The sequence below is a fragment of the Psittacula echo genome (genome assembly GCF_963264785.1).
Source record: "Psittacula echo genome assembly, chromosome: 3".
In the NCBI taxonomy this organism is placed as follows: domain Eukaryota; kingdom Metazoa; phylum Chordata; class Aves; order Psittaciformes; family Psittacidae; genus Psittacula; species Psittacula echo.
The window spans coordinates 65,944,007-65,959,322 of NC_137736.1; the positions used below are offsets into that span (position 1 = coordinate 65,944,007).

General features: G+C 38.3%; 1 protein-coding gene across 4 annotated transcripts in view; it reads right to left on the minus strand.

Annotated features, from left to right (window-relative positions):
* ARHGEF7 (Rho guanine nucleotide exchange factor 7) overlaps window positions 1-15,316 on the minus strand; it is a gene marked incomplete at both ends in the record, with an annotated part of 119,902 nt that overhangs the window by 30,729 nt on the left and 73,857 nt on the right. For all 4 annotated transcript variants that reach the window (XM_080612041.1, XM_080612040.1, XM_080612042.1 and 1 more), the window contains 3 exons: window positions 56-115; window positions 987-1,125; window positions 11,989-12,111. In XM_080612041.1, coding sequence (XP_080468167.1) covers window positions 56-115; window positions 987-1,125; window positions 11,989-12,111 — 322 coding nt within the window. The remainder of the gene's footprint in view (window positions 1-55; window positions 116-986; window positions 1,126-11,988; window positions 12,112-15,316) is intronic.

Sequence of the window (15,316 nt, forward strand, 5' to 3'; positions counted from 1 at the left end):
AATTCAAAAATATTCTACTTAAAATATATCATCATCTATTGTTTATCACTCTTACAGAAAGGTTTTTGAAGGCAGTCATGGATTTCTGAATATCTGGACGATCCGGATGATAATCCTAAAATCAATGGAGAATAGATTTAGTTCTAGTAAAATAAAAAAAGTTTTTAGACTCTTAACTAAAAACAATAAACAATTCTTTAGAAGTTGTAGACTGATGTGCTCTCTTTTCACAGCCTTTTTATTCTTACATCAAGCACTGGTGGTCTTTCGTGTAGTAAAAATTAAGACACACTTGTATCATTCCTACTTAGGCTTAAAATAGACCCAAGGCAGTTTTACAAGACATAGTGGATAAGAGATTTTGAAATCCTAACAGGAAAGTGATTATTTTAAAGAGTTTTATTTGGCATGTTAGCTTTGTCACAAACTAAATTCCTTACTGACTGGTATGTTCTGCTGTCACTGACTGACAAACCAAATTGTATGACAAGACAAAGACCCATATGCTTTCTATTTCTCCTTCACACTCCAAAAATCTAACCTATATAATGCAAGAGAAGAAACTGCAGCTACTCAAACACCTTCCCATACTGGAAAGATAATTTTTGGACAGTGTTCAGCAGAAGCCAAAGGGACTATTCTGGTGTTTGACACGCTGAGGTCCTAAGATGAGAAGCAGCACACCTTCTACAAGATAAAGTAGCCTCAAGTATTATGCAGCAGATGCATTCATTGTCAAGTCAACCTAGACCCTAAGACTGGTCTAGTAGTGATGATTAGCTTCTCTGGCTAATTTAACTTTAAATGTTTAGCTTTTACAGAAGTTTTATTACACTAAGTTTTAAACCATTGCAGCCCATATTTCAGAAGGCTGATGGAAGAGCAAACAAACGTAATTTTGGGTCCCATCATATTTGACATGTACCTTTAAAATAATTGTTGTCAAATCATCATTAAGCTGGAACATAAATGCTGATAAGATATACCTCCATGTGCCTTTCAAGTTCTTTGAGTAACGTGGGGTATTTATCCAGACGCATAAAAGGTTTGCTGAGGCCTGTGGTCAGTACAAGGATCCCAGGGCTGTTGGCACCTTTCACCTCCATGAATTCTCCTAGCTCCTCACTGTGTACACAAGACATTAAAGCAAATTAAGATCAAGTTACCAAAACAATTAAAATTACATTGGATTCTTCAGTCTTTCATCTACAGTGAATTCTGCCAATAAAACAAGAGGCCAAATAAATCAAAAAGCAATTCAAGCACAACTTCAGTGCTGCAATCAGCTTCTGCATTAAATACAGGAAGAAATCTGCAGATTTGAGGTCCATGCAGGGAACAACAGATTGGATCAAACCCTCAGTTGTAGGCAATTGATGCTGAAAAACAGCTCTTAAATGCTACCCGCATCCAAGCAATGATTACAGAATAAAGCCATTTACCCCATAGTATTCTGGCAAAATGACATCTGACCTTAGAGGTGGTTTACACAAGTAATACACAAGTATAAATGAGTCAATGGCTTCATATTTAATCAAGCATCGATATTTTAAAGGTGTCAAGCACTAATAGAAAAACATAGAATGTTTCAGAACCTTTTTTCCCCTCCTATACTTACTTAATGACCTCACCTCACACATCCAAGGTGTTATTACAAAATGACCAAATAAGCAGCCATACAAATGGTATCCCCATAGAAGAAATAATTACTGTGCAATCTGTTCTCAAACGAGTTAGGGTTTCACTGAGGGTGTACTTGTGCAACACACTTGTTTTGACAGCAAAGCTGCTGTAAGAAATCCACGCTTTCCAAGTATCATGAATTGCTACTTCCCCATCCAGTTGTTTTTTTCATATTTGAATGATTTCCAAGAACTGGCCAAGCTCCTCGACTTTTTACATTAGCCCAGTTACAAAAGCAGTGCATCCTGGGAATTCCAGATCATTTTGCTAACAAGAAAACTTAAAATGGGTACACCTTCTGCTTCCTTGTAAAGCAGAGGTTTCAGAGGACTGCAGTGGAGGACAAGCTCCATGGGGAAAGGAAGGTAGAGCAGCACCTGAGCTGATTTCTAGGCTTCAGAAAATACAAGTTGAAGACAGACAAAAATTGAAAAGGAAATTCAGAAAGCCCCTTATTATAAAGACAACATCTTCTTGCATTAAAGCTGTGTCATTCTAGATGTCTGTAGATGGGGTTGCTTACGTTTTGAGCCCTTGTTACAGTAACTTAACTAGATCCCAAAACAAAACAAACCTCAACACAACAAACTACATTATTCTCATGTGACAGTCGTGCAAATTCCACTCTAAGATATCCTGAAAGTCATTACTTCCTACTGACTAATAGTATTACTCCCCCATAAGGCAGAATTACTACTTAAAACATTTTTCCCTCCCTGGTTATTGGCATAGTTTGGTTTGTCAAAGGAAGCCTTAGCCAGCTACTAAATTCAGTACTTTTAGAAAGTGTAAAACACATTGTCAAACATCAAACTGCAATAAAGGAGCAATGCTTGCATATTGTGGCCACATTAACAAAAAGGGAAAGGCAAGAACTTCCAAATCTAGGGCAGTGCTTCCTTGCAGAAGTGAAAGCAAATCCTGACCTGCTCAATTTCCCTAGGAAAAAAAGCACTAATAGACAGTGCCATAATCCACATGCTCAATTACCAGTTAGTCATACTATAGAAAAGCATTACATAGATTAAGACAAAACAGACCTCCCTACCTCCCCCAAGACACACACGCTCCTTCACATTTCATAACCAGTGACACTTTGCTTATCAATATAATTTGTCTAAACAGATGAAAAGAGTAAAACAAAAGCATGAATCATGATCTTCCCAACTCAATGAAAGTGCTTTACCCACCATCCCATCCAGATCTTTCTCCTTCTAGCCACTAAAGCCTCCCCAAGTTCACAGAAGAAAAGGCTTTTCCACACAGTTAACTCCAATAATTGTCTGCAGGTTAGTTAATTGGCATTTATGCACACTAAGTTGCTTAAATACATCCAACATACTTTCTGAATTCTGTCAGGTCCAACACAACCTTATGCCACATCTTTTAGAGCACTCCACCCCCATTCTACCTAGGCCAAGGCACTCCTCAACACAGATTTGTGCTATTTCTGCTGTACTGAACTGCAGAGCCAAGAAAGATGGTGAGGGAATTTCCCAACACCTGCTTTGCATTTTAAAGATGCAAAGAGAAGGGCTGTGCACACTTGAGAATGCCCCCAGCTCAACAAGGCAGACCCTGCTATGTCCCTCACAAGCAACATGTATCAGTAACTTCAGGCCTCCTAAAGTCAGCCCATGTGACGAGGTTTTTGCCAAAATTCAAACCCATTGAGAAGTCTCTTGCAGTACTTTGCATGAAAAACTATAATAATGCAACACTGATAAACCCAAGTACTTTCCTAGCTTAAATTTCAATTTCAGTCAAGCTGGCCAATTCTGAATACCCAGAGCCCAAAGACCTACGCTGTTTCCAGTGAGGTTATGAGGCAAACGAAGGGACAACACCCAGTTTCTACAGGAAGCTTTACCAGAGTTTACCTGTGAAAGCCCTTCTGTCAGAAGGCATTTAGCCATTTTAAATTTCAATTCATCATGTATGTGACGCTGATCATATGCACACCTCTGCTCTTCTTGTTTTATCCATTAATTCTCCACATAAGCATCCCCATCCATGTGAGGATCATAAAGTTAAATTACATACGGTATTTGACAAGTGTCTTCATCTACTTTATTTTAAGTAAAAGATACTTGCTACAAGAACTAACAGGAAGGAAACGCTTTAGCATTCTTCACATTTTGTTTTCTTCAGCCAGGCACACAGCCCCTGCTGCTTAACTTTTATCAACTCTTCTCTTTCTGCTTATCTGCTATTTTTCCCCATTTCAGGCAGCACATCCATACACATAGCTATGCAGCTTCTCCTTCCTCCCCAACATAGCAGTATGTTCTACAGGACATGCTAACTGCAAACACCACATGGTGTTCAATCTACATTGTTCTGAATAGCGCTGATTTTCACCTTAAAATCGCAAAGAGGCAAAACTCCCCATTCCTAATTACTGTGGCCATCTCCATGATGCTGGGTGCACACAAATGCATTATGCAAATGGTATTTGCTGAGCTATCTGCTAACACAATGCTTGTGCTTCTCCCCCTCCCCTATTTTTAGTTAATGCTCTAGAGTAGGAGGATCATTGGTTACTATTTCACCCACATTCAGATTTCCAATTTTCTTTATCATTGTTCCATTTCTCCCCAACTTCAGCATTATGAAATAGACGTGTAAGAAGACAGGAAAAAAAAAAAAAAAAACCAAAACCTCACTGTGGCCTGAATTAAAACAACTTGGAAACCTGAAATAAAAACCTGAAATTATCAATTTTTGCTACCTACTCTGCAATGCCTTTAATTAAACATACACCGTGATTACACAATGTTGCAGCAGTTTCCAAGCCATTCACTGCTCTTGACACAAGATACTTGGTTGTTTATCATCTTTTTCATTAAACACAGTATAGAAACCTACAGAGCTAGTTTAAACCTCAGCAGGCTTGAAATGTACACAAAGTCCTGAAAAACAGGCTTAGCGATGGCATCATCAGGAAGCCTTTTACACAAAGCAGCATTAATAGGTGCAATTAAAACCGAATGGCGTAGTTTTCCTCCCAACATTCTCAGGAGGACAATGTTTTCTTTCATACACTTCTGTGCTTCCCTCTGACAAGTTTTGACATGACAGCTTGTTCAAACTCTAGTATGAACACACACACACTCTCTCTTTTAATACAACAGTACTCAAAACTTTGCCTGAACAGTTCCATCATGCAAACCCAACTAGCAATCTACTAATCTTAAACCAACCTGCTACCTCTGCAGCTTCATGGACCTACAGTATCTGGCAAAATTCATTTTACTTTACCTTAAGGCTTAAAGTGCACATCCTTCACTTACTTACAAAGGAAAAACACAACACAGAACATAATGGAAAAGTTTACTTTCAATAAAATATGGGTCAGTTAAAATACTGTTTTAATATGACAACAGTTCACAACTGGTTTTTAATTAATTACAGCTTAAAAGTCAGCGTCAGTAGCTTAAGGGTGCAGCTGCTTCACCAAAGACAATGGCTCTTTCATGTCATAGTTTCTAACTGATGCCTGCAAGTACCACAATCTCCCAGGCAGTACATGCTAAAGAGAACTCTGGCCTACAGCTAAACAGTATGCTTTAAAAGAAAACGTATCATTTGGCTGAACAGGAAAAACTTTACAACAGTGAAATCAGCAACTTAGTCTCAACTGCCTAAATAAAGAGCTTTTCAGAAAAAGGCAGCTGAGATTTGAATTCACTACTAGCATCATTTTACAGAATAAAATGCAGAGAAGAATACAAAAGTGCTGTGCTTCATTTAGCCTGAAATCTCAAGCTGAAGAATTCTCCCTACTCCAGACTAGTTAGTTCACAGCCAAAGATATTTTAAAGGTCACCATGAAAGGTGTCTTTAAGCCTTATTAATATATTCAAACCTTTCTTAGTACAGCTGCCTCAAAAGCTGGAAGTCAGAGCGGTGGAGGAAAGAAAACAAGTTCAGATGTGTCTACAGTAACAGAAGGTTAAAAAAAAAGCCATTTAAACTTGAGGAAAGCAGATCCAGGAACTAAACCATACAAAAATTACAACTTACACTTCTGAAGTAGGTCTCTGTTTGTAATAGATGGAGCACGAGCTATCGCTGCTGAGGGGTCTGAGGACTGCACATAGGCACCGCATTTTGAGAGTGTTGTGGCACAGCTTGGCTCAGCAACCCCTCAACAGCAGCTTTTAACTTCCTAGTGCTAAACTTCCCAGTCCAGCTCCTCTCCCAGGGACTGTTGCTTGGAGTATGACATCAGCCTGCACACTTGCAGGCACAGGGATGCACCGAAGTGGGGGAGGCACAAAGAGTTTCCTGACTCAAGCTGATCTGTATTCCACGCTCCAGTTACTTGAAGTAATTGTGATGTTTCAGCTCCACAGATTTTGTCCAGACTGCTAGGTCTGTGATGCAAGTGGAGAATATGCTTGGGACACGTTATCTAAGAGAACAGAAGAATCTAGCAGAATTAATGTTTGAAGAAGCAAAGATCTGTGAATAGCCTTCTTGCAACTGTGAACTGGCTCAACACTTGCCTCTTGGCAAAATTAAAAAAGCAGGAGTGTATTAGTGATTTTTTTATGCTTTTCCTTCAAATTAAATTTTCTTTTGGAAGCATTTTTCTTCCATTTCGTTTTAAAATAGACATTGGTGTTGTTAAACTTAAAAAAACCCCCAAAAACCAAACCAAAAAACTTACACCCCCTCCCCAATAATTATATACTTAATGCCAATTACATTGGGTCTGTATTCACTGTACTTCTTCAGAAGAGTTTTACAACCACTTATCAGTGGGGCTTGTTAGACTTTTTTAGAATTATGTTATCTACCCTTCAGTGAATTCTATATTCAGTTATCTTTCCTCTTGTCATTTTGTATATAGTCCACAAAATCCTAATCCTAGCTTCTTAGGAAATGAGGAAATCTCTTCAAGAAGCTTGAGTGTACTCAAGAAGGCCTTCAGGGCCTTGGGGCAACTGGTCCAGAGTTCGAGAGCCCAAGTAGTGTGAACATCTTCATTGATGATCTGGATGAGAGGACCAAGTGCACCTTCAGTACGTTTGCAGACACCAAATGCTGGGTGCTGACTGATGGAGCTGAACATGAGCCAGCTTGTGCCCAGACAGCAAAGAAGGCCAACAGCATCCTAGCCTGTATCAGAAATAATGTGACCAGCAGGGCTAAGGCAGTGATCATCTCCCTGTACTTGGCCCTGGTGAAGCTGCAACTCTAACACTGTGTTTAGTTCTGGGCCCCTCAGTACAAGAGAGACATTGAGGTCCTGAAGCAGGTCCAGAAAACTGCAACAAAGCTGGTAAACGGTCTGGAGCACAAGTGTTAAGAGGAGTGGCTGAGGGAACTGGGGTTGCTTAGTCTGGAGAAGACGCAGAGGGAACCTTCTCACTCTCTACAACTACTTGAAAGGAAGATGTAGTGAGGTAGGGGTTGGTCTCTTCTTCCAAGTAACAAATGACAGGACAAGAGGTAATGACCTCAAGCTGTGCCAGGGGAGGTTTAGACTGGATATTAGGAACAATTTCTTCACAGAGAGGGTGCTCAAGCATTGGATCAGGCTGCCCAGGGAAGTGGTGGAATCACCACCCCTGGAAGTGTTCAAAAAACATGTAGATGAGGCCCTCAGTCACATGGTTTAGTGGTGGACTTGGCACTCCTGTAGTAACAGTTTGACTTAATGACCTTAAAAGTCTTTTCCAACTTAGTGGATTCTATGATTCTATTCTATGACTCTGCCTCCTCTTTATCTTTGCTGGAGTTTCTCCTTGCACTGAACCTTGTGACTTGTGATCGATCTTCCCCCAGGAAGGTAACATGTCACATTCCTGGGGCTCCTTACTGCACTGCAATTACCCATTTCTGTACCTTCTATCCAAATGTGTTTTTTAATTTGAGGGAAATTCATTCTTTTACAGCTTAGGTTGTTCTTTCTGCTTCTTCTCTTAATAGAAGGCCAGCATAGGTCTGTGACAAGAAGCACACAATAACCAATGCTACTTTGACTAAACACTACAACCTTGAGGCAGTACTGCTCTCCCTAGCTAGCAAAATTCTCTAAAATAGCACCTATACTATATTGGATCACCTTGGACTTGAACTGACATCTTCAAACAAAACTTGCATATTAGAAAGAAACCTCTTACAATGGAGCCAAAAAGGCATGACTGTTACCGAATAAATTAATCACAATAAAGATCACGTACGGTGTCACTCTAGCCACTATGAGAGAATGGAACAGGAAGAACAAAATAAGAGGCAGTGGTGAAAACATGTAAAACACTGATCTCCACCAGAGCCACCATCCAACAGTACCTGGCTTTGATGGCAACTCCATCTCTTCAGGAGGTAGCTAATTGTGTGGTGGCTAAAGCCACTGGCTTTAAACACAATTGCAGGATATGATGACAGACCTAAGGAAAAATGCCTTAATTCTTCAAAATTCTTGATTTGTTACACAAAGAATTTTAATTCTAGAAAAAACCATGCAACAGCTCTGAAACAACTTCTGAGACACAAAGTACCTATCAAATTTCAAGACTGTATAAAATTGGAGAAGTTGAGTACAAACTCTAACACCTAGATAAAACTTACAGGGACACAAATGGAACCAAGAAGAAAATTTGCTGCCAAATTCCATAGCAAGGGTTCATTGTTGTTGTGATTATCAGAGGTAAATACGAACTCAGAAACATGCAGCTCTGGAACCTGATCTCCTGTATGGGCTGTATAAGGTTTTATTCCCATTTCTTCATGTCTCTCCATCATATTCATATTTCAACAGCTTGACTACTGATTAACTTACAGAAATTAAAGATGATAGCAGCTCTGAAGATCTGAACATGAAAATCTCTCATTAAGAAATAATTAATCCCTTTCAGCCTTGACTGTATTTCTATTAACATGCATAAATAGATAAGAACATATATGTGCACCCCCTTATTTTGTTCTGACTGAATATAAGCCCCCATTTGCTGCTACATATGATCAAGAAGCAAATGGTAAAGAGGAAACACAGGCTGGCATTCATCCTGAATGGCATTTAAAAAATGGCATTTTAAAAAGGGGGGGAAACAGGGAGGTGAAAGCCACATTCCAATTGAATGCCCCTTTTAAATCTCCAGCCCCATCACAAGTACTGCTATTTAGAAACAACTTCATAAAAATGCTATTCAAAAACAATTCTGACTGAAGTCCAAAATAAATCTAATATTGTCCTGTTTTGTCTGTACATATGCATACAGAGTCTTTACCCTGCTCAAAGAGCATGCTTGATACCTCAGAAAATTACATATAAAAGCCTCATACGTGGGATATTCCATCAAACCAGACAACTGCTTACAATTTTGATGTCACAGTGATCCAACTGGTTAAAGAAAGAATAAAGTTAATGCTTGAGAATTATTGCCTATTTCCTTTAAGTTGTTTTTAAGTAAGCGACAGTAAACACAATAATAAAACTAGTGTATTTTCTAGAATAAAAAACTGAAGTAGTAGTAAAGTTTCTGAAGTTTTACCTAGAGCAATTATCTAGGAGATTTTTTGGCAGTTTTTTGTTGGCATGGTTCCCAGGAAAGCAAGTGAACTTAAACCACAGAAAATACTATTTTTGTGATACAAGACTGACATAAAATTATATGCTAGGGTTTTTTGTAGAAAGGCTTTCAGAAACACAGTTAATGCACGTGTTCAGTTTATGAAGTACACAGAGTTCATAGCAAAAAATAATCTGCTGTAGACAGTAAGAATTTATGCACCAAATCAAACTCCTGCAGACTGTTCCTTTTTCCTCTCTAAAACACTACTGAAGAGCACAGCTGTTACAAACATGATATTCAAATCCAAAAAATCAGCAAACACCCTTTTCTCTGCTGTATTTTTGCTGCTTTTAAAGCACACAAAATGCTTTTGGACCCTCTGCTAAAACTATATCACAAAACCAGCCAAGTAATTACCACTGTTTCTAAAAAGTTTTAAACCTCAGTCTCATGTCTAAAAATTTCAGTTTAATATTATCTAGTATTAACTGCAGTGTAGTTGTTTCACTATTACTACAATCGTGACTATCCTTAAATTTCACAATAATTTTTGCATTAAGGTTTATGAGGGATGCTTTTACACACTAAAACCATCTTAGTTAAATAGACAAGAATAGACAAATTCAGAGTATTTTCCTTTTCTTCAAGCCCTCAATCAATTTGTTATGTGACTTTTCCTCTACCTTTAAAACAGTGTAGTTAAAAGCTTTCTGGCCTTCTGAAAGAAAAAGGTTCAGAACTGCTTAAAGCCACCTTCTGATTTCTTCATGGCAGAGTTCTCAGGCAAAATTTTTAAGTCAAGTCACTTGCTACCTACAGCAAAGTGACTCAACAAAAATGGAGGACTTAGAATACTAAACCAGAGATAATAAAAAAACAAAACAAATAACCAAATAACACATGATTCTGTTGACTCGTGCCTGGCAACACAACAGCATTAAACAGAAAGCTGTTTATGACAACTTTCTCGCCTTGAGCAATCTCTTACAAACAGTACAATTGCTTTGAACCTACCTCCACATCCCAATCACTTAACTACTCTATGACACTTACACTGACTCCACCAGGATTTGATATAAAGCTGACTTTACAGGCCAGAAGCTGAACTTTTCTTAGGAAAACCTATGTCCAAAGCAACACAGAAGAAATGCTTCTGTTCTCCATTTGCAGAATAAACAGCTTTTCTTCCTCACATTTCTATCACTGTTTTCTCAGACGTGTCTATGGAAAACACTGTGTGTTTTCCAAGAGTTCTGAAAGTAGGATAATCCTTCACAAGTACCTACAAACCTTATGAAAATGTAGATGATCACTTTGCTATCACTTGCCATGTTCCACCTATAGATTAAATCCCAGACCTCTACATGGAAAGAGTAAAAAAGCACAAACAAATAAAAAAGAAAATATCTGAGTATAAAAAACCCCACAGGTGTGGATCACCCATACATTTTATCACTTAAAGAACATGGTACTAGAAATAGGCCATCTGAAAGAAAACAAACACTAAGGAGCTTCGTCAGGGGATTTAAACATATTTTGCCTTCTCGAACTGTAATGACAAAAAACCCTAACTTCTCTCTGTCTATTTTGCAATGTGAATTTGTAGGTTTGGTTTTTCAAACTGGGGTTGGAACATAGTTACACATCTTACTAACATACGTGATAGTTTCTGGTATTTGGTAGCTAGAAGGGTTTTTTTTTTATTTACAATATTATGAGGAAAGCTCACAAATAGGCCACGTAGTGTTGCTGTTAAAACAAAATTTGAGTTCTTTGAAGGTAACAGTATAGAAAACAAATCAATTATGCTTCTCTTTTTTAAGGCAGTTTTAAGAATATTCAGAGTATCTTTACTTTGGTTTCCATCATAACATCATATACACCCCCACCACCCCCCCCCCCAAAAAAAAAAACCACCAAAAACCAACCAACAAAACCATAAAACAAACAAAACCCAAAAGAACAAACAAACAAAAAACCACCAACAACAAAGGAGAGAGCTTGTGAAGCAAAAAGAACACATCTTGACAGAACTATGTCTAACCTTTCAGAGAAGGTCAAGGTTCTGTCCTGTACCACAAGCATAAATAGCTCCAAACTACCAACTGCTCCAGCACATGCTTATCAGGAGAATACACTGCAAAAGTTTGTGAAAGCAGACTACTTTAATTAAATTCTGGCCTCACTCTTCCCTCAACATGATACAGGGCATCTTCTACAAAAATTCAAGGTCTGTCCAAAGCTGAACTACCTACACCATGTTAACTCAGCATCCTACTTCTTACACACCGGAAACACTAATTCCGTAAACTTGGAAAGCTCATACTCTCTTCGTATCACCCAAAACTAAAGCTAAGGGTACAGCATGATAAATTTAAGTACATACAAACATAAGGGTTTTAACAGGTCTACAGTTACCATTTACAGTTAAAATACACCAACTGTCCAAAAAGCCTACTAGTAATCAGATCAATTATGCCAGAATTTCACAAGCTTCTTTCGATCTTGACTTTTACCAAGATGACAATCACTACCGTTCACTTTACATATCCAAAGTCCAGCATGCATTCTTTAAATGAGAAAGTTCCCCCGAATAGTTAATAACACTGCCAAAAGTGACAAGCTGGTCCCTATCACGTGGAACAGCTTTGTGTAGTTGAGGCTTTTGTCTCTACCATATCAAATGCATATCAAAAGAGATACCATAACTTTAATAACACAAGTGTCTTCTATGTAGTTTTTCCTGTATCAGACTTAAAGGACTGCAATGTAAACGTACCTGTGTTCTGTGAGAACATTTACGGCTGACGGATGGTTGGCACAGTATGCAAGGTATAAGCTTTTCATTTGTGGCATCAAATTTAGAAAACATCCTCCAACCCTCTGCTGAGCTTCAGGCAACCTAAAAAGAGAGTAATAAACAAGAGATCACTGCAATACCAACCAGACACAGAGATAAATTACAGCCTGGAAAACAGTTTATACTGAGGGGAGGGTGAATGGTTTTTTTTGGTTGTTACATTTTGTTGATTTTATGAAAAAAACCAACAAACAGATTTCCATGGCCACAGACCAGCAACCAACACCTTTCTCTTCCTTTACCGCTTCAACCCTGCAACTGTCACGCCTGATCACGCCACCGCAGTACAGGCAGAATATGGTACATACCTATAAAATGGTCATTCAGAATTTATTCCCCCCCCTCCCCCCAAGAATTAGTAGTAACTAGCATCTTCTTTAGGATTTTGATTTTCAGTCAACATATGTGTTACAACAGTTTTCTATCTATGCCATGCCAAATCTTAAAAGCAGTATTTCAGCACTTACAAACAAAAATTGATGGGAGTAGCAACAGGATTCACTCCCTCTACTCTATATCAGCAGAGATTATAGGCTTTAAATACTCATTAAGACGATCTAAGTACCATATTAAGCTCTGATAGCATAAATACAAGCCGGTTAAAGGGCAGTAGCAGGCTGTTTTTACATAATTGTCACTCATCTTGCTTTTTAAGAACCAAAGCATATTTCTTTTGGTTTGTAAGAAGGGCATGAGTGCTGCTTACCACCATTAGTACAAAAATACTTTCTATAACACTTACTTTCTTCATCTTTCATGACTGAATGAAACACATATGCTAAGCAGCAAAGGAAAATTTCACAATTCTGCACAGAAGTGCTTATTTTGTCTAGCATAAAATCATGCTCCAAAAATAGCCACCTCAGTGACTCTGGCAAAAAAAGATGACTTGGCAAAGAGAAACAGTATTTAGAAGAAAAGCTTACTTTCCACACAGTCCTCATGAACCTAATCAGTTTCAATCAGGTACAACAGAGGAATTTACACATTTGTTCATATAAATAAAGGAGAACAGGTCATGAAGAAAGTCAGTATGAATATGCACAGTGTGTTTTTCAAAGGCTTTTGGCAGAAGCTGTCATCTCAAATTGCAGAAGTTTATACTCCAGAAAATATCTGGAGTATAAATATCTACAACTTCCTGTATGACACCAGCTTAGAACTGGTACAATCAGCAGAAAGCAAATGTCTAACTTCTGACTGCATCTGTGTGAGCAGGGAAAAAAAAAGAAAAAGCAAAACACAACTCTTCCAATCCCATTGTAAGTATCTCCTTAAGTTGCATACTTCAGATGCACACTCTGATACTTTCTCAAAATCTAAAATAAATTTCAAGTTAAACGCAAAGATGCATATGCTCTAACCAGCCACGCTTCCTTACTGGTACCGTATCATCATTCTCAGAACCATTCACAAATATTCATACTAGATTGCTTCCTATGCGACAAAAGATAAATTGGGCAAGCGAATAATATCATAAGGGTGTCAGAAGGGATGAAATCCCTGTTATTTTCTACAAAGAAACTCTCACTTGAAGGGCTAAGCCTCTTCAGTAGTAGACCATATGGTCAACAGCCAGTTGCAAAACCCACGCTTAAGTTAACAATAAAATGGGACACTAAGTTTCCATCAGTCCTAGACCACAAGCTTGTTCCTTACACCTTATCTAAACCTACTGTACAACATGGGCAAGATGAAATGTTTCAGTTTCTCCGTAAGTTTCTTCCCCTCAAATAAAGACTGCATCTCCTAAACATGTTGAGTCTTTGCCTCTTTGCAAGACTAGACAAACAGTGAATTTTTGTTGTTATCTATTTAATGACTCTTAAACTCAGTGTTTCACACTGATCTAAAGCTAGGTAAGTCCTCAGAAAGTACTCAACAAGCATACTGTTGGCACAAAGTGTTTCTTACCAAATTAGTTCTCCCTAGAAGCCTACTGTTTTTTACTTTTAAAGATTTTCTGTAATTGTCCTGAACAGGTACACAAAGTTTCTAAGCACAAATATTTAACGTATTCCCTCTGAAACAGTGAGAGATGCTCCAGTGAACTTCCATAGAAAAGAACCATCCAGCTTTCCACGACAGCCACTCCCCCAGGCAGGGAACGTTGCTATCCTGCTCAGTCATCTTGTCCCACTCCATAGGTTTGCTCATAGTAGTTAAAATTCAAAGTTCATCCCAAGAAATATTCCCCCAAATTTAAGAAACAGGAAGTCTGTCTCCTACTAAGCTGTCAGTGCTTCTGTACGGTGTGGGAAGACCTACCTAATATAAAGTCAAAACTGACTGTAGAGATGTTGACAAAGTGAGGCAGGGGAAACACACTTCCTTATTTGAAAAGAGCATTCACTATATACACTGAGATAAATGACAGCTCAATCCCCAGCTAGCACATCATGTCATACACACTCTGATCACACTGCCAGAGCTCCTTACATTAAAGGCTAGGGCCCATATTTTATTGTTGGCATCTTCATTCCTTTCAAGAAAAGTTTAAATTCTGAAATCAGTGGAGTGACTGCTTTTACAGGTATTTAGAGGAAAACGAGGGGCATTCCCCAGCATACTGAGGGAATGCTATTCTTACAACCTTCCAAGCAGCATTCCCTGCATAGCACCTGGCCCCTTTTAATAAATCAAAGCATGAGCTAATAACACACTCTTCCAAGTAATGGATGCAGCAAAAGTCTCAAACTCTGAAGACACACTCAAGGCATATAAAACAGTATTAAATACTAACAAGGCCCCAGCAGAAGTTGCTGAAAACGGTTAAATTCCCTTTTCACACTGTAGTGCTGGGGTGGGAGGGAGTGAATTATGGCTATTCTCTCCAAGCAGACATCTGTGTGTTCTCAGTCTGCTGTTCTTTTAGCAGAAGGAAAGGCTGACATTATTCTCATTGCATCTTCATACTGCACATTCTTTGTTGAATTAAGATAAGTAACAGACTTTATGACGGGGCAACAACTCATCCCCTTTGACTTTTGTAATCCATGCATTATTTTCAAGTGTTCTACTATTTTTAGAGGAACAACTAATAAGTTATCTGTATTTCCTTTAACTGATGGAAAAAACAATTTAATGCCTACCACCACATCATATAAACTTTTTATAATTAATGTGTTCAAAAAAGAGGCATAGTTGTCATCCCAATATTCTTCTCATATTTGATACTCTAATTAAAAAGGAGTCACTTATAGTATTTATACATTTATATAAATGATAACTTCCATTGTAGAAATGC